Source organism: Crassostrea angulata, chromosome 5 (assembly GCF_025612915.1).
Source record: "Crassostrea angulata isolate pt1a10 chromosome 5, ASM2561291v2, whole genome shotgun sequence".
Classification (NCBI taxonomy): Eukaryota; Metazoa; Mollusca; class Bivalvia; order Ostreida; family Ostreidae; genus Magallana; species Magallana angulata.
The window spans coordinates 37366285-37390379 of NC_069115.1; the positions used below are offsets into that span (position 1 = coordinate 37366285).

General features: G+C 32.4%; 2 protein-coding genes across 4 annotated transcripts; one reads left to right on the forward strand and one right to left on the reverse strand.

Annotated features, from left to right (window-relative positions):
- Window positions 1-1868: 1868 nt before the first annotated feature.
- On the reverse strand, window positions 1869-12578 carry LOC128186058 (chromatin assembly factor 1 subunit B-like). 3 transcript variants are annotated; one of them, XM_052855783.1, is made up of 13 exons: window positions 12505-12578; window positions 8849-8976; window positions 8206-8311; window positions 7991-8017; window positions 7593-7704; window positions 7119-7222; window positions 6468-6564; window positions 5847-6116; window positions 5099-5196; window positions 4730-4781; window positions 4313-4438; window positions 3495-3678; window positions 1869-2687 (listed from the first exon to the last, which is right to left on the reverse strand). In XM_052855783.1, exons 2-13 carry the CDS (start codon window positions 8969-8971, stop codon window positions 2346-2348), a joined length of 1641 nt encoding a protein of 546 aa, XP_052711743.1. In that variant the 5' UTR covers window positions 8972-8976; window positions 12505-12578; the 3' UTR covers window positions 1869-2345. The 3 variants fall into 3 exon arrangements, with proteins under 3 accessions (XP_052711743.1, XP_052711745.1, XP_052711744.1); XM_052855784.1 differs by lacking the exon at window positions 1869-2687 and adding an exon at window positions 3354-3404 and having other exon boundaries at window positions 3450-3678; XM_052855785.1 differs by lacking the exons at window positions 4313-4438; window positions 4730-4781; window positions 5099-5196.
- An 874-nt stretch (window positions 12579-13452) lies between these two features.
- On the forward strand, window positions 13453-17418 carry LOC128184349 (secretory phospholipase A2 receptor-like). The gene is made up of 4 exons (XM_052853790.1): window positions 13453-13987; window positions 15945-16009; window positions 16361-16442; window positions 17021-17418. The coding sequence occupies exons 1-4, from the start codon at window positions 13642-13644 to the stop codon at window positions 17269-17271; spliced, it is 744 nt and encodes a 247-aa protein (XP_052709750.1). The 5' UTR covers window positions 13453-13641; the 3' UTR covers window positions 17272-17418.
- Window positions 17419-24095: the final 6677 nt, after the last annotated feature.

A 24095-nucleotide genomic window follows, 5' to 3' on the forward strand; every position in this document is an offset into this window, starting at 1 on the left:
CTAAATGAATAACCTCGAATTATTAAGTTTCTTCTTAAACAAGTCCAAAAACCCGTAAAATGTCAACCCGGGTTTGCCTACCCATTAATTTTACCAACTTGGAAATCAACAATCGTCGATAAATTCCAAAATACGCATTATTGTGCAGCAATATTTTCAGCGAATACAAATATACCGGTCCGTAACATATCCTGAAAATTTCAATGAGATTAACAGATTAATAACGAAGAAAAATTAAAAAAAATCTCGATCTGCCCCGGCTTTTATTTTGCCCCGGCCCGGGTTTGCCTACCCATTTTACCAAGACCCCTTGAGACTTCAACGAAACCTACAATCGTTGTTTTTTTTTTCAATTGTACAAGTGATTTTTCTGTACAGTTATACTCTATAAAATAAAAATGTGTTGTCATGTCAAAAGTAGTGTCAATTATCTTTAAGATAATCAAATACTTGCAACATTGTTGCACTATTTTGTGTCGTTTTTGTTATTCGATCATCGATGCCGCGTTGGGGCCTTCTACGTATGTAGGTCAAGTATGGAACAATGTTATCGTCACACATGCTATTTGCAACAAATGTAAATACAAGGAATAAGGTATCATTTTTAGATGAATATCGGTATGAAAACCAATTGGTATGTGATTAATTTTCCATAGAGACCTTCGATACCTCATTCTTCATGAAAAATAATTAAATGAAAAAGAACAGCCTTGAAAAAAAGACTTATTTCTGCTCTGCTCTACTCTGTCCCGAGTTTTTTTTTTTTGCTTCCATCACTTTGCGCTTGATAATTCGATAATAAACCTTTGTACTCAAACTACGTTCATCCACTGATACGAAAAATGTCCAGATTATCTTTCTTACCCCCCCCCCCCACCCCCCTCTACCTCGTCAGGTTTCAATAGACATCCCAAAATAGTCTACGGGGATTTTGTATTGCATCAAACATGAAATAGCCCGGATGATAACGTTGAAAAATTGCTCGAGGTGTCCCAAGTACTTCCAAATGGAGAAAAGATGTAAACATTTCCCATTATGAATCTCCGTAAGAAATCTGTTTTCGTTCCTGTAAACTTTTAAGAGTGAAAAAGAATTTTCCATTTCATCGATTTCAACTGTATATACTTCTTTCACAGGTATTTTTTAAAAGCTATCAAAAAGTGATGGAAGCAATAACTTGGGACAGACTATGGTAAAATGTTTGAAATAAATATATTTTTAATGAAAAGACAAATAACTACTTCATTATAAGCAGCACATTTAAAAGCAGTTAAAGGTCAACTTATGAGTTAATTGATTTTAAGTGATCAAAAATGCATTGTCCTGTTCTTGTATTGATAATTTGCATACAAAACAACATACATGTAGAATCTCATATTTATTGCTTTTATATCTTTTGGCGGCAGTTTTGGGCAGAAACAAGCCAGTTCAGGAAATGTTTACATTCTTATCCTCAAATGTACAAGATTGCCACACATCCCCCTTAAAGCTGACATGAATCCATAAAGAAAGCCAATGCTGTAAACAATTTTTAAATTTGTTTTCACCCAAAGGGCTTTTCAGTAGATTTGATCATGTACCAGCCAACTTCATATCCCAGTGTCAGAACTTTTTAACATTATTGTTTATTACTTATATTTAAGTTTGAAAAAGAAATTGCTCAGAACTGTCAGAAATACCGAGATTTTATGTTTACAATAATTCAAGCGACAAGCGTCAAGTGCATGCTATGATCATTGTGACGTCACAAAAACGTTCATACACAATTGTTTGACACAATAAACAAATAAAATACAGAAAGATATATGTGACTGGTCTTTAAGATTATCAACTAAATAAATGTACTGTTTCATAAAATCAAATATAACACAAGCACTTTCAGTATTTATTGGATCAAATGACAACATGTCATTACTGTCATTACTTATAGTTTAAAAAGTTAATGATTTGACAGGATTTAACATTGCAACTTTGATGTAAAGTGAATTTTCTTCTAATACTTCTTAATAATCATATGAATTAAGTTGTACAATGTACGCGTACATACAAGATGAAAGCATGCCAAGAGAGATTACTCAAAATGCTCAAGCTAGAAACTTTCATTAAACTTGTCATTTACTGTAAGCTGTCTTCAATTTCATTCACAAACTTCATAGTACATTTGACAGTAAATGTTTCGTTTCAGCATAAAGAGAATATAAATTCCCAATCTACACTAAAAACACTAGATCATCCTAATAACTTCTTTCAATATCAAAATATCATTACATGTACTAGTATGATCATATCCAATCATATGGCAGTGTTGAAAAGACAAATCCCTTCCTTCACAATAAAATCCTCCTTCAAGATGCTTTCCCATTGGACAACGTTATAAACTGAATCCTCCTGGGCTGGCCAGAGGGGGTGCCTTTGGACCCGGCCTCAGGGACAGTTTTCACCCCCGTGGGTGTGGAAGAGTTTCCCTGCCTTGACTCTGACTTCCTATTCCCTGAAGGGGTAGTCTCCATGCCAGATGGAGTCTTAGCACCTTTCGCATTAATAGAGTCGGTTTTGGCACTATTTTCAGAGTCTTTGTGGTTGTGTTCAGTAACGACAGGAGAGGTAGCATCATTGGTGGTCTCTAGGATCAGGTTAAGGTCCCCGCTACTCGTGTCCGTGTCCATGATAATAACTGGTTCCTCAGACTGAAACAGGAAAATTACCATGAAAACATGAAAATTCTTTGAATGATCTGTTAGCACAATTCTTTTATCTTGAAGAAGTAGGAGCCTGTTCTATTTACCTTATTGCTGGCTTTGAGGCCAATAGCAGTTTAATGTCCCCCAATGTGCCTTTCAAGGGGGACAATACACTTTTGAATGTTTGAAGAATCAGTAAACAATAAATAAACAATTTATTAAACTGAAGAAAAATGTATCAGTCAGTCATGCACAGGGTTGTCTCTAAGACCCGGGAGGCGGGGAATTCCCCCGCTTAAAGTGATGTAATTACCCGCCTATTATTGCATTTCAAACTCAATCTAGCTATAAGCTAGACCTTCAGATCCCCTTTTACTTTTTTATTTCTCCCTTCTACTTCAATTTTTAGAGACAACCCTGCATGCAGAGTAAGTTAGTAATCAATTTCAGGTTATCATACTTCCAATTTGTAGTAGCTATCTAAATAACGCCACAAAAGTCCCAAGACTAAAACGTTGCTGGTGAATTATAGTTTTGTTGACTATTCACCATTAGGAAATTGCATGGAGCCTATATCACAATAAACATTATATAAATTTGCAGGTTAAATCATCATTGGTTTACTTGGACAATTTAACTTTTATTTATACTTTTTATTCAACCACAATGTAATTCAATCATCTGCTATCAAACTTTTTGAAAATTCAAAAAAATATCAACCATCTGACAGACTTCAAAGTTTGTTGGGAATGATAAGAAATATCCCACCTGACAGACTTCAAAGTTTGTTAAGAATGATAAGAAATATCCCACCTTTGAGCTAACTGAGGAAGCAGTAGGGCTGGATTTTTCTGCGGTCATTTTCTCTTCTTTGACTTCTGAGCTATCTGCTACTTTCACCTCTGTGTAAAGCTCCCCGAGTTCGTCCTCCCCGAACCTTATAAACGTACAGTATCCATCAGTGGAGCTGATCAACAGAGTTCTCCCATCTGGACTCCTTCAAATAAAAATCTTAGTAATTTAAAATACAATTCATGGTATTTTCAATACATAATATTACATTGAAATATTACATTGAAATATTTGTTATTTAGCAACCCTCAACACCCAGTGACATATACTTTAAACGAAAGAAGGTTAAACTGTTGAGATCAATATAATTTATAGTGGTACATTTGTTTATTAATGACACCAAAGTGGATAGCCTAGTGGATAAGCATGAGTCTTACTCAAATATGGATTATAAAATCAACTATATCAAATGATTTACTGAAATATTGGTTATTTTAGGACTGAAATATAATCGACTTTGCCATTACAACATGCATGAATAATCAAAGAACTTAACAGGGCACATACGGCATGAACTTATGAAGAAATTACAAAAGTAAGTTTGGCATATTTCGAACTTACAAATTTATGCTAACTGTAAGTCACAGAGTTCAAAGGCTACCTTGCGAAATAGGAGGGTTGAGAACTTATCAAGCAAAGTCACTACATATTGATCATAAGATGATTGAAAACCGCCCTTGCTAAGTCTGCTGTGAATTAAGCATTTATAGTGCTACATCACCAAGATCAGAGTATAAATTGATGTGATCAACAACTTGCTAAGTCATTTATTCCCTTACCATGCTAAGTCACTGAGTTGGTGGTAGTGTATATTACTGATGTAGGCAAACGGAGACTGCTGCTGTGTGTCATACAACAAGACCGCATCTTCTGTACCCACAGCAAACACCATTCTGTAGGGCAGTCTGAAAACAAGGGACAGAACTTATGTCAAATATCATTTCAAAATCAGCACAAGTAGGAGTTCCATATAATTACTTGTAACATACAAACTGATGTTTCTGTTGCTTTAGTGTTATCATGAACTGGCCCATTTGGAGCATGGCTTGCATGGGTTTTTATTGTTTAATCATGTTAGACTGTAGTTCAGAGGAGATAAGAAGTAGCTCTTAAGGTAGTAAAATATGATTACCAATAAATTAGAACTCTTCCAGGTAATAAATATTGTTCATTTGTACATGTTTATAAATACTTACGCAAATAAAGACCTGCACTTCTCCCATTCCTTCTTGTTGTTATTTGAGTGATCTAAAATATAATCAACACTTCAGTAACACAATCACCTGAAAAATCCATTGTCATAAAAGATACAAAATTGTTGAAATGTGACAGGCCTAGAATCTAGTCATAATCTAACCATAACAGAAACAATTTGTTGAAAATGTTTTACATACAGAAATTACCGTATATGAAGTTTTGACTAATTGATATGGAAATAAAACTGAACAGAAAGTATGTAAGTAGGTTCACAATGACACAAACTATTTTGATGCAGCAGTTACAGATCGACATACCCAGCTGTTTCTGATTATTATTTCACTATATTTGCTGCAATAGAAATATACCTGGCGAGTCCTCAGTGCTACTCCTTAGTTTGAAATAACACGGACAACATCTCACACACACAGTTATTTTTTGAGGACTTGGCAGGTAGGCTGCTGGTCTGTAATTAAAAAAATAATTGATCCTTAACCTCAGGTAAACATTTGTTCAATGTCTCAATCAACCAAACAATTGTAAGTGACTCCATAAAGTCATTCTGCCTATGTACACAGAAAAATTTGTCAAGTCTCTCTTTCTTGCTTAAAATTGTTGAATACATTAATATGAACATGACTTTAAAATTGTTCAGCAAGCTTTATTTACTATTTTTGCTTAGCATTATTGAATACGCTGGACATTTCTTGTGAAAATATGTAACTACCAACTTGCTCAACAAACTCCAACTTTCAAATTTGCTATCCATCTTCAGAGGTTCAACTCATACAAAGAAAATATTCTAAAAAAAATCATCTCTTATTCGATCAACTGAACTGAGCTTTATTCATTTTACAGCGATTGATAAACAAGTTCTACAATTTATATCTTTTGTTGGAACGGATGTTTGTGCAAGTTGGTAATTGATGGGGGAGGAAGCCAGAGTGCCAGAGAAAACCCATGTGTTCAAGCGGGCAACCACCATACCCTTTCACATACAACCACTGTTGATCATGGGGATCGAACTCGGGTCCCAGTGGTGAGAAGTGAGTGCATTGTCCACTGCACCACTTGGACACTTACTTATTCCATCAAAAACAGAATATAGAGACTTACTTGTTTAGACAATGCCTAGACATGAGATAAGTGGAGTTGATGATTTTATTCTCTCCTAGCTCCATACAGCCCGCTGGTACTATTAAAATCTCACCGTCCGGCGAGAAACACAAACGTCTGAAAAACGACCTCATTGTGTCGTCATGGAACATGCGGAAAGACTTTGGCTTCGTTTCAGGAGTGCCCTCTGTGTTTTTAGGAACAGGAAGAGACATCTTGGAAACATTGTATATACAGTTTTTACTGGAGACATTGAATATTCTACATGACCTGTAAAAGACAACAACAAAAAAATAAAAATAAATTCATTCCACAATGTTTTTGTTAACTTTACGCTCATGAAGTTGTAAGAATATTTTGCTGAAAGACAAAATCATGTCATTTTAATTGACAGTGAGATTAAAACAGTTCCTTTTCAACATTAAAAATGATAATCAAATCTGCAATTTTGTGTCAAGATCTAAAAATGGAAGTAAGACTGCCTACAACACTCTCTGCGATTTGAGTGAATTTAGATGTGAAAAAATATGGGGGTTTTTCATTTGCAAAATTTGATTCACACCTGCATACATGAAAGGCTATCAGGATCAGACTAGAAGGTTAGGTATCCTTATCTCTTACCTGTCAGTGCTCATGGTGGCAACATATTCATTCTGGGGGTCCATGGCCACTCCCTGTACAAAACTTTTATGTTCATTGAACAGAGCAACCCTTTGTTCTAGAAAAAAAAATTGACAACATTTTTTTTTTATAAAACTTTTGATGAAAAGCATAAATACAACAAATTTTCAAACTAATAAACCATGTCATATTAAAGATGAATTTATATTCCTTAAACAATTCTTTTTAATATCTAAAAGGTGAAATAAATATGTAATAGCTGATAAATTGCCCATATAGGAGAAAATGTTTTATCAATAAATATTTCTTATATCAAATCTTCAATTTTTTATTTTAATTTTATACCCCAAAAAATGCAATTGTTGCTGCGCACACCTGTGAGTGAATTGAAGATGTACATGTTACATGGAAGTTTTTTTTACAGATAAATCAAATTTTTTTTTTTTTTGGTTGCTTAAGCATGGCCATATCTGGTCAAATACTGCCGCAATGATTAATTTTATCGTCATATCAAATAGGTATATAAAGATTTATAAATTCCTCTTTAAAAATCTTGCAATAAAAAAGAAATACCTCCCTGTTGCATTATTAATATCAAATTTCTAACCAGAAAGCAAACAATCAATTCTGTTTGGGCCTAATAATCGCTACCTTTGACAACATCCCACACAATGGCCGTGTTGTCCATGGAGCCTGACACCAATTTCTTGCCATCTGACGACCAACACAAGTCGTATATCTCAGCTAAGTGGCCTCTGCAATGAGTGAAAGAGAGATAACCCAATCATTTACCTAACTCAGAAACTGAAATTTAGATTAGCAATGATTATCTTTCCTGAATGCACTTTTTCAACCGAAAATAAATGTTCTCATTTTTGAGGAGCTCAAAGGTCAAGATCTGAATTTTCATTCTGTTCTTGAATTAAGAACTGTTAATCTTTGATACTAACATACAAATATTTATGAACTTGAAAACTGCTTTGATGATTTCAATCACAGTATCTTTATGGAACCAGTAAACTCATTGACCATTATGACACTTTTGAAAATGTAAGCATTTCAAAACCGGGTTGGAAATCCGATAGGAGCTGGTTGCTACCATTATTTTATTGCTTTGAGTCTTGCCTGAAAATTTTGCAAGCCACCCAGTTTTCTTTATTATCCTCATCTTCATCTTGAAAGAGATTTCCTGGATTCACGGAGGCGTCGCTTAATTTCCATATAATGACTACTTCATCTAAAAATACATTCACATTTAAATTCAAATCTATATTAACATTATGCAAATACTCAATATCAAGAGGTACCAATACTATAAGAATAAAAATTTTAAGGAAATGAAGAGTTGATCTGTCAGCATTTCCTCATTTGCTGAGAAATAACAAAGCAAGATTCTGATTCTTGAATTTTTGAGATAAAAACTTGAACAAATATTCTAACACCAAGTATGGATATTAATTAAAGATTGCTGTTAACTAATTATTACTTCTATATTTCAGTCAGTAGCGATATTTATACATTACCATCTCCTGCTGTTGCTAAATATTCTCCTACAAAAAAGATATAAAGAAAGAAATGAAAAATAATCAAAACACAGGACTTAAAGATCATTTCTAATAGCTGTGAGTTAACTTTTATGTCACATTATTTCTTACTCATTTTTTTCAACACCGGAATACAGTTAATAAAGAAAATATTTTATTTTTAGCCAGAGAAAATGATATCTATCAAAACAAACCATCAGGAGAAAATCTGCAGACATTGACAGACTTGGAGTGTCGTTTCAAGTTGGAGAGAAATTCCACACAACATTTTCCGTCTGGTTCTACGCTCACTTTCCAAATCTACGAAGGAACAAATAAATTTTAAACTATGGCTTCTTAAAATTTGTTTTGACAACAAAAGGTAATTATATACCAAATATAGATTTGGATATTTATGAGCTCAAAGTTTTTCGTAATCTAATCATATTTATGCTTGCATGTATAACATAAACAACTTGTTCCAATGGCCCTATATGCATTTAAAATGGCTGGTATAGCATAAGAAAAAAAAAGTAAATCATTATTACTAATTCATTTTTTTATCAAAATCAAAGAAGTTGATTGATAATTTTTGTTTTGGAAAAACTGTAAGGCAAATTGAATTTACATGTTCTTAAAGAAATAACTGAACGAAAGTCACTAAAAAATAGATTTCGTAAAAAGACTTAATGAAATTGACAACATTAAAATTAGAAAAAAAACAAAGACAAGGGGGGGGGGGGGGGGGGGGGGGGCAGGGGTGTTTGACCCACATTGAGGATTTCCCTTATTTAAACTTGTGTATATGTATATTGGAGCTGAAACAAGGGAGAGGACTTCATGCTGAATATTTCATACTCTAGCGTATTTGTCGACTCCAGCGGTGACAATTCTCTGTATGCTGTGTGTTCCAGGTTGGAAATCTGCACTGTACACTGGGTCTCGCTCGTGCCAGGATATCTCTGGAGTCGTTACCTTCATTTTTCCTGTCAACAAGAGAAAAAGTTGTTGAGCTTGTTTTCATGAATGTGGGAGTTAACTAATTTTTTTTTCTTCAAAATTTTCAATGATTTGTTTTCTAGCATTCCGTCAGTCACAATTTTTCACCATTTGACAAAATTCACAGAAAACATATATGAAATCAATTAAGATTTAAACCAAGAGGAAAAGATTCTTTCCTAAATAAAAAAAAGTTTAATATTGATTTTAGTCTATTGTTTCACTTTAAAAACATGCATTTTTCTATATACTGAAATATGTTTTCTGTCAGCATTGATCTCCTTCAAACAAAGAAAACTTTTTTTCACACAAAAAACAATATTTTTGGACTAAACTAAGAATTGCCTGTTAACTCAAGCATGGAAAGTTTCCATCACACTGTAAAAGCAAGATATTAAGCTATCAACCCACAGGAATTGCTTATTCATAAAGAGAATAATATGCAAGAGAATTACTGATGATTTGCTATATTGTTCAAGTTTATCAATAGATAATCTGGCATTTAATCACCTTTCTATGAATTCTATCAAGAGAAATGATTTATCTTTGCTTTTCTTTTATAAAAAAATATTTTTTTTTTATTATTTTAAAAAACAGAAACTTTGAACAATACTCAATCAGACTTTTTCATCATGGGATTTTATGATTCTATTCAATGGACCAGTTGAATTTTTTTTTTTTCAAAAGTGGACCAATTAAAAAGAGAGCTGGTGGGAAATTACAACCGAAGCAAAAGTAACATTAAGAAAAGCAAGTCCAATCACTGAAAAATGGGACCCTTCATATGATAAAAGTTTCTAGGGGGAAAATAAAATCGGAAGCCATGGACTTGGATCTAACGAATTTATATAGATAAATCTATAAATTTTGATACATGTGAGTTCAAGGATTCCCTTTTAAACAAGAATACAGGCTTTGAGGTAGAAAAAAATTTCTGATGCATTAATTATTGTGCATACAGGTAAATCACTAAAAAGCCTTCATTAAAAGCCTGGCATAAATTGGCCAGAAAATTTTATTGGGATCAAAAGAGAAATATCATAAAATGACACATCACAGGTAGGGATGGGACGATCCACCGATGCACCACAGTATTTATTTTGACGATACTTGGATCGATACATTTACCATTAATACAACGATACCTAAGCGAACTTTTTTTTATTTTCGAAAAATATCCGAGCTTCATATATCGGCTATTTTTTGTCTGCACGCCTAATATGACAGTACAAAGATGGCGGAAAACCTTGTAAAGTTGTCAAAACTGTTAGGAAGCTAAATCTGGAGTGTGGACAACTTTTGTGGATTACTTGTTTATGAAAAAGTAGTGTATATGAGACTTAAGTAATTTGTAAATTGTGCAGCGCTCATTTTAAATGTATCAAAATAACTTTGGACATGCGGTAATACATCAACAGATTGAATAAATTTTTAACCCTTATTCATGTTTTCATTGAGTTGCAATGTATTGTGATATGTATCGTATCGCATCTCATGTATCGTGATATGTACCGAATCGGCAAAGTACAGAATCGTCCCAGCCCTGATCACAGGATATTGTGGATAGGTCTTATTTCATAATCTCTATACCTTGCTGACCCTAACTATTTCTTTTTCTAGCTTTTTGACTTTATGTGGATCTCTAATCAACTGCATGTTTCTGTTTGAAACCATCTCCCTCTTAGCAATTGAAACTATTAGAGCACTTGTTCAATAAGGCAAGTAAACATTTAAATCAATATATTAAAATAAAAAGACAAAAATCATAGCCAAAGTTATTTTTTTTCATAAAAAACTCACTTTCTTTAAAAAAAAAAATGACAATTGTTTTTCATTGTTTAATTTGTTTATACCTTCAGAAGTCATGTAAATTATCACTAATAAAAGTATGCTAAAACCTTTGGGCATGCAAGCAGAGCTTTAGCATGAAGTGTCTTTTAGCCATATTCAAGATATTGGAAGCCATCTGCAATTAATATGGAATTGTGGGTATGATTCTGACAACAGAAAATTCGGTCAGGGACGTATACATGTACATACTAATGCAATAGGCAACAGCCGCAACTTCTACATTTGCCATGTTTATTTCGAAAACTAAGTTAACGGTTTCACTCGAGCCTTGACAAGTTTTTAAAACTAAATCCCAGTAATATATGTTGTTTTTTATTAGATTTGTTATTTCTCTTGTCAAAACGGGTAGGTTTTTCATAAACTTTCAATCATCATTTGTTGAAATCTAATTTAGATATAAAGAAAATAAATATAGATTTTAACTTATCTCAGATATGGGGCAAAAATGGGTCCTGTGGTTTTAAGAACTCCATCATAGCTATGATCAGATCAGGGGTTTAAAGTAAAAATAAAATTCTAGCATAATATATAAGGGTTTATCATCTTTATATCTGGTAACATCATAGGTATATGAAGTTAAAATTGACCTACGAAATCAGGTACCACATGATTTTTGGTGAGGCTTGTGAGAGTTGCCTATCCCATTTAAATACTATTGTAACGGGATGAGAGAAATAATGACGGACCAGACCAGGTTTCGAACCCGGGCCCCCTGAATCTCTAAACAGGTGCTCTACCAACTGAGCTAACTGGCGCCGGTATTCGAACCGGTCTGATCGTCATTCCTCCCCCTTTAAATGATTTTCGCCCTCGAAGATCACCCCAGGCTCTTCCCCTGGCAGGAATTAACCTGTCAGTTCCAGGGGTTGGTCACGGCACCAAATGTAACGGGAGAAATAATGACGGACCAGACCAGGTTTCGAACTGGGCCCCGTGAATCTCTAGTCAGGTGCTCTACCAACTGAGCTATCTGGCGCCAGTATTAGAACCGGTCTGACCGTCACACTATTTATGTCCCTGATTAAGTAGGTAAAAACAAGCAGTGGCTTAAATTTTCTTTCTCCCAGACAGTTTTATTCGACTTGCAGTGTTTGCCAGTGCTTTGCGCCTACAAGATAAGTCTTTGGGAAAGACCGATTGATTGTAAAATTAGAAAATCATTAAATTTATGGAACATAAGCCTGTGATAGGGTATTATCAAATTACCATACATCAATATTTAAATGCACGAATCATTTCTTCTGCGGAAAAAAAATATGGTGGACCTGAAAAAATCAGAGGTTTCAGTTAACCGCATCATTGAGGAATAGATCTTTGTTGTTTCATCTTCAGGGCAAATGATTAAGAGAAATATCACTTATCAGTACACTAATCAAACACCCATGTTTAACATCGATAAAAGAGTATAAAGTAAGTTATATGTGCCGTGATGAGCAATGATCTCAAAAAGTGTGAGCATTTGTTGATTAACAAAAATATCTAATTTTTTACATTGTCTTCGGAATAGAGCAATCAGCTGATTAATTTGTAAGCAGTGCGACACCTATAGCAATATTAAACAATAGCCAACAATAACTTTTCCTTCGAAAAATTTAAAATTGAAAACAATTTTGAGGTAACAGAGGCATAGTGTCGACTTTTTGTGAATTAGATTATCTACATACCTGGAACTGTTGTGTTTACTATACAATGTAATTTGGCGGCAAAATTTTCACTTGTTCGGGGTTAACCAGACGCTTGGAAAAGATAAATACAGAACCTACTGATGTACAGTTGAAAAAATTCCGACAAAATATTTGGATCATTTTGTTGTACACAAGATCGAACTATCGTTAAAAGAAAAAATAACACAAAATAAAATACCCAGACATTTGTCATCCATAAACTTTTTTATATCTCAGTTTATCTAAGTTGCAAAGTTTCCCCAGAAATAATTGAATTCTATAACGTTATAGAAGGGAGGGGGGATTCATCCAAAAAAATCTTGACCGGGGGGGGGGGGGGGGGGCAGAGCAGAGCGTACCAACATCAATTTCCATTTTAATTTCCATCCTTTCGATTAAATTTTTTACATGCTCCCGAAAAGTAGGGGGACTCTATCTTAAATTGTTTTTTATCTGCAAATCATAAAAAAAAAAATTGGCTGTGAAAAAGTGCCCCCCCCCCCCCCCCCCGATGCCACGTGCCTGATATATGACGTGGCCCAAGGGCCAGTCAATTTCTTGAAGTGCATGTGACAAAGTTAATTTGGGATTCATTGCATGTTCACATGTACATAGATATAATATTAGATAGAATTCTTTTAAAATTCTTTGATCAAGTCAAGGCTCAATTCAAACAACTCATAAAGACGAATTTGAGTAATTAAAAAAAAAATCACATAACCATAAAACTGTCATAGATCTTATTAAACATGTACTTTAGAATTTTTTTTTCAATACGTCATTTATAATAGTTTGGTTTTTTTTTAATCTGTGCACTCCACGATTTCACACTAACGTGCACTGATGAACATGTATATCTGATCTGAGGGTTTGCTCCATTGATTTTCATAGTTTAGGAGCTCGAGAATAGTTTATACTCGATACCCCTTTTAAAAAACCATGGAGCAAACATGTAAAATGAATTGCATGTTCTAGTATAGCGGTAGCATCTACATCTACCTTATTTCAAGAGGGAGAAATATTTTTAAAGCAGCTTTCAAGTTTGCAGTTAAGTGGGAAATGAGCATACCATTTAATCTTTCCGATCGAGTGTGCATCGATCAAGCTCAGTGATTTACCAAATTAACCAGTGCTTGAATGAAAAATACGAAAATGAAGGGAGAGTTACCAGAACTCCTGGCGATGTCTACTAGTATTTTAATCGTAATTATTCTACAATATTCGGCCGTGGCAGCAGGAAATTTGTATTTTTTGAGCGAGAGACTGGACGGCAAAATCAAAACGCCACCCGATTCCAACACCCAAGTAGCGGTGTCCCTACTGCAGTGTTCAGCACTCGCGAGCCAACAGAATCTTCCCGGGATATCGTACAACACTGTATCCCAAGCATGTTATATGTATCTTACCTGTCTACAGGTGAGTGATGGAAGCCTCATCCAGGAAAACGGGTGGAGACATTACTGCACTGACTCCGTTCCAGAGGGTATGATTATATCTTAATTAAAACTGATAAATAATATGAATGTGCTTAACATATGACGTTGAATATCACGATAACAGATTTTTTTAGTTAATCTTAAGAATGGTATCGTGCATTTACTCCCATTTATGTTTAAGAAGAAAGAATAATGGACCCACAACATTGTTTGCAATTCTAAATTAAAACACAAACGAAAAGTGCATCAATTAAAGCATAATAACTTGACAGGGTGGTCAAAACTGGCTCATATAGATTCAATCTTAAAACTTACTACAGATTAATTCAGCTTATATTAAACCTTTCTGTAACAGTGTTAGAATCACTTCGGATTTATTAATTATGCCATTGATTTGATTTTTATGTGACCAGGAAGAAGGAGGGGAAAACATAATGCATTTTCCAATACAGTTAAGCCTTGTTAAGTGTCTCTATATCTTATTACTTATGTTCTGAATTTCCGTAAAAAAATACCGATAATTAAATATATAAATAATGTATCATATTTAGCGACAAACTTCACTAAGTAGTCGACAAATCATACATATATGCATACAGTATACATCAAGACTTATTATTGACCAACAGAATCAGTGAATCAGTCACTCAAAATGTTTTTAATTGCTTTTGCTCAATGAATACATATCATACTACCTTTTTTTAAAAATCTTTTAAACTAAATTTTACCCCAGTCTGAGTAAACTGGCAAGAAAATGAATTTTGGAATTTCTCTTTAGGAGAAAATGTACCTTACAGTGCCCATACATGTATGTATATAGTAATAGTACATCGCGGAATATTTGTCTTCTAAAAATTTGTGACATATTTTTAACTCATCATATACAAAAAATAATACTTTAAAATATTACTAATTAGTATACTGTACGTAATACCGTAATATTTCCATTAATATAAGATGACCAATCGCATGATCCACAATACCATGCAGCAGTCCCCCCCCCCCCCCCCCCCCCCCACCACAAAATTAATGTCCAAATTTGTCGGAAAAAAATAAAAGTGTTACTTGGCATTCATAGATTGTCTGCATGCGATGACAATCACAGGATTGTATGTGACAGTTATAATATTTCAACACACGAATCAGATTTGGTATACTCTAATTTCATCCATATCAGTTGTAAAAGTGGCTATATAGGGGGTATTTTACAATAGAGCTATTGTTATTTGAACAATGTTAGAAAGATATAGTATATAAATAGTGCCTGTTTGGGAGGGTAACAGTTGAAATTGACACCCCGAGAAAACCATTGTCAACCGACGCGAAGCGGAGGTTGACAATGGTTTTCGAGGGGTGTCAATTTCAACTGTTATCCTCCCAAACAGGCACTATTTATTTTGTTATACTGAATGTCTTTTTTAAAAATTTTAAGAAAATTTTACTGCTTTTATATAGGAATAACGTGAATTCTACAGCGAACCGTACGCGCATAATTTTCGCGCATGTAACATTTTTTAATGTTACCCGTTGCCAAGTGCGTTGCTAACGCTGAGGGTAATAGTAAATATTATTAACTGCGTCTTAACCAATCAGATTTCAGTATTTAACATGAAAGTATAACAATGTTATATATACCATTACAAGATGACATAGTTGGATTATGTTACACTTCCTGGTATTCAACATTCAACAAAGGGGGGGGGGGGAGTAAATCCGATACCACTGGGATGGGGGGGGGGGGGGGAACTACAATGAGCAATGAGGGAAGAGTTAACAGTGATAAATCACTGGGTACTAGAATTTAAAATACTAGAAAGGGATTGGGTGAGAACCTAGTAAGTTGCAAGAACTTGTGTTCGAACCCTTTGTATATTATATATACAATAAAATATGTTCAAACCAGAAAGGGATTTGCATCAATTAAGAAAGTGTCATATGCAATTTAACTCTTATATAAAGTATACGTTGTTTATTCATGTGTTGCTGTTTAATTTTTTTTATTAGCTTTCAGTCCAATGGCATGTCATTACAAACTTCTATCGGGAACAATGGGATGGATAGAAGCCAAGGTAAAGCTATGCTTGTGACAAATTATCAGTTGTCTATTATTAGTTGCACCTTTGAACCTTTTCTCTCCACCAGAAAAGTTAGATTGCAGCAAGCTAAAATTTTATACATACAAAAATTATACTGTTAATATATCAATATACGTTCAAAGCATTTAAGATACAAGATATCCGCTACACTCTGTGAGTTGAAACACATAATACCCTTAATTATTCCTTTTTCGACGGTATAAAAAGGTATTAGTCGTAGATGGCTACCAGCCGCTCTCTGTTTTACATGTTAAAAGTAAAACCCCAAAGAATTATCCATGAGCTGTATATACTTATAAAATAAGCATATTTTTTATATCATAGGCAGAATGCATTCGAAACAGTGGGTACTTACTTGAGATTCACAGCGAAGAGGAAGCGAACTTCGTGGAGACAAATATATTCGGTGAGAGAGAGAGAGAGAGAGAGAGAGAGAGAGAGAGAGAGAGAGAGAGAGAGAGAGAGAGAGAGAGAGAGAGAGAGAGAGAGAGATTGACCATTCGAACAATGATTTTTAAATAAAACCCAACTGATAACAAGCTAATAAACAGTTTTCCTTAATTCTGGGAAAAGTTATTTGTTTTATAATCATCATTTTATATTTCCGATATAGTAAACATTTATACCAATATCTCCTTCATTTGTAAATAATATTAACTCCATTAAGAAGACTGTATGGTCAACAAATTAACCACCAGATCTGTCTTCAACTTTGACATGATAATTTTGGCCATAAAATAACATTTAATAAAAAAAAAATCCAATATTTTAGCTTTAAAATTTTATCAGTTTCTTATTAATATATTTATACAGAATTCTTCTTCTTAGGGAGATTAAAATGCTCTGGAAATAGCCATGACCATCGAGCCTTCCTAAATCCTAGATAGTTAAACGAACGTGAAGCCAATAAAAAAATTATCGTATAATGATAACCACTGTAAAAAAAACATTATTATGACAAATATTTTTTTTTTGTCTTAAAAGATACAGGATCCTGCACCGGCTCTATTTATTGGTTAGGCGGATTGAAAAACAGCTCAAAGGTCACGTGGGTGACCAGCAAATCAGATGTTCCTGTCCTACCGGAACAAGGCTACTCAAAGTGGTCCACGCATGAGCCGACCCTTGATATCACAGGTTTCGACTGCATGCTTTGGGTGTTCACTGGATGGAAGGTCTATACATGTAACGAACCTAAGTGTACCATTTGCAAAGCTGATGACTGTATCTACTAGACTTACTCAACTTGTTATTATAAACTTAAAACAATGTTTGATGTATTAATTATGGACGGAAATTCGACTAAGAATTTTTTTTATTTATAATGTTTCAAAGTATTTAGATATTCCAAATGCGACATCAAGATTGAATCCAAAATACTATTTTTACCTGATATTCTATTAATCATTTTTTTTGCGTGCGATCTTTTAAAGGAGCATGATCAAGATTTAAGCTAAAAAATTTCAAACTTTATTTATCCTCATATATTAATTGCGAAAAGATTTATTTTACCCAAATTTAAGATACTAATTAATAGAGTGTTAAAGTAAATATTTTAAAGTTTTCTATTCATTATTGTAGAATGATAAGAATGTATATCGATTGTTCTTGATTAACTTTTTTTATACACGTTATATATTAGCTTATTACTACCATCAGCAACTGAGAACTTCGCATATTTTCCATCGCGCATTTTCCCGTTACACACAACTTCCCACTCTGTTGACAGATATCTACATAGCTATGTTTAACTGAAGATGTTTTAAAGAAACAGTTTCGAAATTGGTAAATTTTTTTATAATCTTTTTCATATCATAGATGCAAATCAGCAGATTCATAAAAAAAAATCCTCAGTTCGATATTTTGAGAAGAACTACTTTGAAAACAGACGATACAATTTTGTCATCTAAGGTACAGGGGAATAATACACATCACATATGGTAGAAGTTTATATTTATTCTGTGGTTTTGATGATTTCCTTTGAAATACATGTACAAAAACACCAATTATTCTCTGCCATTTTGCAGTTTAACACTTTTCTTTACTGACCACCAAACATAATATCAAATTGTACTGAGGTATAAAATAATTTACTATTTGACATGTATCAAGCAGCTGAATTTCCCCAAAGTATATATTTTGTATACCAGTATATATAGGAATGTCTTTGATTTGGTCTTAAAAAGGCATTGAAACCATTAAGTCTCAATGAACTACATTTACTTTTATTTTGTAGAAAAGTTACTGCACTATATAGAGGCCATATTCAAATTCTGAGCTGAGTCTCACCTTCACCAATTGCAACAGTTTTGTACTGAACTAAGTGTGTAACCTTTACAGGAATTATACTCAAGCAGCAAAATATTCAACGAAAAAGATTATCGAGTTCGATACTTGAAATAATAGTACAAGAACCAAATGACACTAATCTGCACCCAAAGACTTTATCAATTATACAAAATCTACGTCACATCATTAAAGTCAATAAATCCCACGTGACATGAATCTATCAAGTAACTATGTAATATCTCATGGCTTAAATCGAATGAAGCAGATTTATGTGAAAAATGACGGGTCTGAAATAAATCATATAGATTCTAAAATTATCATTGAGGGCAATATGTTTAATTTATTTATGTGCTTCAAAATTATCATCAAAGAGTAGTGTTCAACGAAGAAACTTACACCTATATTTTGCATATTAACTCCAAGTCTAAAATTGTGATCGATATTTAATCCGACCTTAATGAAAATATGAGAAATTCCAAACAATACACATCAGAATGGGTATATGATATTTGGTAACTCTTTCAATAATTATGATAATGATGATGATGATGATGATGATGCCGGGAAAAAGTTTAATAAACTGAACTGTCCTATCTCCAAATACACATTTTGTCGAAATATACTCTTTACTTAATATCACAAACATTATACCATATCTTTTATAGAAACATGTTTCCAAACTCTTAGTGTTTAATTGCCTTTTTGACAAGCATAATTTAGTAAAGTTGTTTTCCTTTTAAAGTGCATGCATATTCACAATATCTAAATTTAGAATGTTATATAAGAGAAAGCGATATCTAATTCAAACAGCGGAGAATTCAAGTAAGCCTTGATTTTCGTTTTATCGATCAAAAATGAAAAATGGATTGAAATAAAGAAAGAGCAATTATTATAACTTTATATCTACAGAAGATTCTGGTATTTCGCTTGACAACAAAATCATCTCATACCCAAACACTTAAGTACTGCGTTTTTAATCAAAAGGCAGTCATATCAATACTGCAAAATAAGACTGCTTCCGACCAACATGATTAGCCAGGGTTCTAGTACATAATCATTTCACAATTATGAGTGATGTAAAGACTTCTTCTAAAAGATAACCTTAACAAAAGGTTTTTACGAGCTCTTTGTAAAAAAACTATATCATTATTTTTTATGTTTAAAACACAACTACACGTACAAACGAAAGTCAGAAAAACAATGCCTACAATATTGAATCAATGCACAGATGAGTAGCAACGTATTGATATGATTAACATATGTGTACTTGCTGTGTTGGGATTCGTTCTATATTAAAAACATAATGAAGGCTATAAGGTTGTCAACATCCATCAAATGTTCTCACAACCACGTGATTAAAACATATTAACAAAGTACATTTGTTTCCAGCCAAAACAAAAATGTTATATTAATAACACCATAAAAAATAAAAGTAAATAAAACTTAATCTGCCAATCAGGTGTAGGCACTTTCTGAAGTTTTCATAATGTACTTGTAATCTAGCCAGAAGTTTATGATTATAACATTAAAGTTAACGTTACAAGGCATCACATTCTACAGGACTGGTATGTTTACAGAATACAAATAAGAAAATGAGTATTCAATAAAAAAAATATCACTACAAACCTAGTGAAGGACCAAGATATGTCAATAATTTATCATCAGATAAATCATTAGTTAATCTTTTAATTACTAATTAACTAGTTTATGAGTTCAAGTGGAAAGTAATTATTTGTAATTTCATAATATTTCACACTTCTGATTTGAATCAATTTTTTTAAAAAAGTTTTAAGAGAGTGAAAAGTTGTTTAAATTTAATTTTTCTTACTAAGTACAATAAAATCTAGATACAAAAAAAATCCCACGTGAATTCTCTTGAAATATTGATTTGAACTCCACAACAGATAAAAGTTTTATACTTAATGCAAATGGAAGATAGTCCAAAATGTGAAAAGAAAGAGGGAATATTTCAAAGGTACGACAAATACCGTTAATCAATAAGAAAAAAAGATTCGTTCGAGAATTGTGGTGAATTTCTTACGATATCTCAAAAATTTGAAAAATAAAACTTTATAGAACCACTGATATTCAACATGCTATTGATATGTAAAATTTTATTGTTTTAAAAAATTTTTCAATCAAAGAATATACTTATTGCTATCATTGATAAGATTTATTTCAGTGGGCTTAAACATTTGCTAAAAATAAATTAACTACCGTTGCATTTTATATTATGTGACATAAACTGACGGTATGACCTAGCCAGATTTATAAACAGTCATGTTCTAAAACATATTTTAAATTACAGGAATATCTAAAAATTGCATGAAAAAAGAACAATTATTGCTTTTGTTAAACAATGAAACGTTTACTAGGTTTGTAGCAGATGAACCTTAATCATCAATGGCCCCGTATCCTATGCTAACTTACTTCATATTTATTCTCACTTTCAGCAAGTTAATATATGGATGTAAATTAATATTACCTTTACCTTTTAACATTACCTTTCATTTAATGCATTAACACAGTTCTGACGTGTATAAGAATGTAGAAACTCTATAGCTTTAAGAAATAAATAGGATATCAGAATAGTGAGGTTTACTAAAAGTACCTTTTATCGAAAAAATGTATACATTCATTAAATATGAAATTTTTGTCGCCAAATCAATGCGTTATTTGCATAAAAACACGATATATACTTACTATTTTGTCGAATTTATAGACAACTTAAGCCACATTACTTTCATACATTAATTAGGATCAATTGTCTTCATGGTCTGATTAGTAAAACGAAAATAAATTTCACAATACGTTAATGTGGTCATTATGCGTTAAATATTTGACATCTATATACATGTAACTTTATTCATAAGGATTTCTGACCTATGTATTGTGATGCAGATTTTCAGCAGACCTGCATTTGAGAAAGAAGTCTAAAATCTGCATCTCTTATGAGAAAAAATTACATTTTCATGGTCAAAGATGTGGCTTTCTGAATTCAAATTAGTTCAATGATATTAGCATTTTAAAAATTTTCATTTACTTCAATACAAGTTACGTTCAAAGGAGTAAAAGACTAAAACCATTTGATTTTTAATTCTTACAAATTTAAAGTTCCTATAACTTTTATCATCTTAAATTTCTTTTAAAAGACATGACATTACACCGGTTAAATAACAAAATAAAGCTATTTTTTCATATAACGAAAGTGCATAATAAGTAAATGTTCGGTATTTTATTACTTAGTAAATATAAAGTACATGAAAATAAAAGTTGTAACACTCTATAGAACTTCAATTTTGACATATTAGAGAAGAAGACATTTACTTGAGCTTTGTACCTAAGGTATGCAAATTATGTGCAGACATACATTTTTGGTGAAAAAAAGAACAAAACGAAGAAAAGAGGAAGGGAAGAGATATTAATATGATCATAGTGCATTTTTGCCGTGGGATTTATATAGGTAAACTGCTTGTCTGAAATGCACTCCAGAGGGACATACTAGTATTTAAAATTTAAAAAATCCTAAAGAATGCATATTCTATTCAAAATTTACTTTTGGCTTAAGAAGTATTATTTTCTCATATTTCAAGCTCTCACTTAAAACGCATGAAAATACATGTTATTGCACAAACTTGTAGGTAAGGCTAGCGGGGTTGAATACAACTCGGAAGTCATGGGAGTGACCAACCAATCAAATGTTACCACATTATCGAAACATAGATTCTCATATTGGATTACGGATTAGCCGTCAGAGAACACAACTGCATGTTTTGAATTGTTTACACACTTGACAACCCAATTTGCACATTTCACAAAGCCAATGACTGTCTTTAAAGTTAACATTTAAGTCAAAAATTTTATACGATTTTAGAAATTTTTACTTTACACAGATACATGTAAATATTTACTTTTTGTAAATTCATTCTTTATTAACTTAGATCTAATAAGTATAATTAGTCAGCCATTCTCCAGAAATGGTTCCAAATATGGGATTGCTTTCAGTGAAAAATGAACTTTTGATATTCGTGTTTTATTTGTAATAATATTGAAATACAACTATTCGCCGATATAATTATGAAATTTGACTCACCAAAATTTCTTCGTTCATGAAAAATTTGATTTTGAAAACCATATTAAAAACCCTGTTACGGAAATCAGAAGTGAATTAATGCAACCAATCTTCGGCCTGTACAATAACAGTAAACAACACTAGCCACTTTGTTTGATATCATATTGAATACGAATGACATATTTGACAGAATCATGAAGAATTTAAATTTAAGGGGAACATATTTTCAAAAATATCTTTATTTTAAGAAAATCTTTATTTTCAACAATAAAAAAGAAAATAATGCATCATCTTTCATTCAAATTCAAATGTAAACTAGGAACAATTTCATATGTTCAGTGATTTTAATTAAAATATTGAAACAACAGAACATTAATATAGAGATGTTAAGAAATTGTACATCACAAATTGATGTCAGATTGATTTTTAAAGATAATGACCCAAAGTTACGGAAGTTAGCAAATTACCTTTTTTTATGAAGAATATTTTTTCCAATACATTTTACAACCAAATATTAGAGAATAAAAATTAAATACAGGTTATTCATTGTAGAAAATACATTTTTAACTTAATAAGCACGCCTTTTAAAAAAAATTCTTTCCTTTAATTAGTATGTAATCAACATTACATAGATTTAAAAATGTTGACATGAAATATCGGTCTAAAATAGTGAAATACCTAATTGTATCAAAATTGCATGCTCTGATGGATGTACCAAACACAATTATGAAATATACTGGTAAAAAGTCAAACATATAAATCAGTTGTCTTTTTATATTTGATAAGAAGCTTGGATGGTTCGTTACGGATGTCAGAGATTATCATTTCACAAAAATCTACTGCTATGATGTTTTAAATAGTCATGAAATTTATTGATTATATCTTCCTAAACTTCCTTTTTTATGTGGAGGAACTGGGGTCTTATCCCCATTAAAATATGGGTTGACTGAATCCACATCTCACCTTTTTCGTTTTTTCACTCATGTTTCTCCATGTTTGCCTGCTTTGCATTAATGTATATACGCATATTATGTATTAATGCATATATATACATATGTATATGTATTGTTACTAATAAGTCAACTAAATAAGGTCGGTTTTTCGCAAGTATATATAATCTCTTACTAGTTTAAGTTTCGGGTATTTGTTCTTTAAAAAACTGACATCCGTAACTAATCATGTTTAGAAAAAAAAAATCATGAACAGAGTATTTATCAAATATTCTGATCCGGGAATAATACCATTTCGATATAAACATGCATGCATATTAATACAACCTTGAAAAGCCAAATATATTTTGGTCACCTGATATTTTTTTTTATCAAATCACATGTTGTAGAAAACAATAAGCTTGATGCACTATATTTCAATAGAGTAAACTTTAAATAGCATATTATGCTAGTATTACATGAAAAATTACCACTTTGTTGGTTTTAAAACATAAGAATAGATTATCCGTCGTGGAAAATATACATAAGAAGCACTGGAATGAACAGATTCCAAATCTGTTTTTTCCCCTGATATCCGTAACGCTGCAGCAAATATTTAAAAAATATTGTCAAATGATAAAGTGTCTTAGGTGAATTGGTTCTAATCTGCAACTGATATATCTCTTGCAAATAAAAATAAACTAAAACAGATAAATCCACACATAATGATTCATATTTTTTCGATAGTTTAGCACACTTTCATCATATT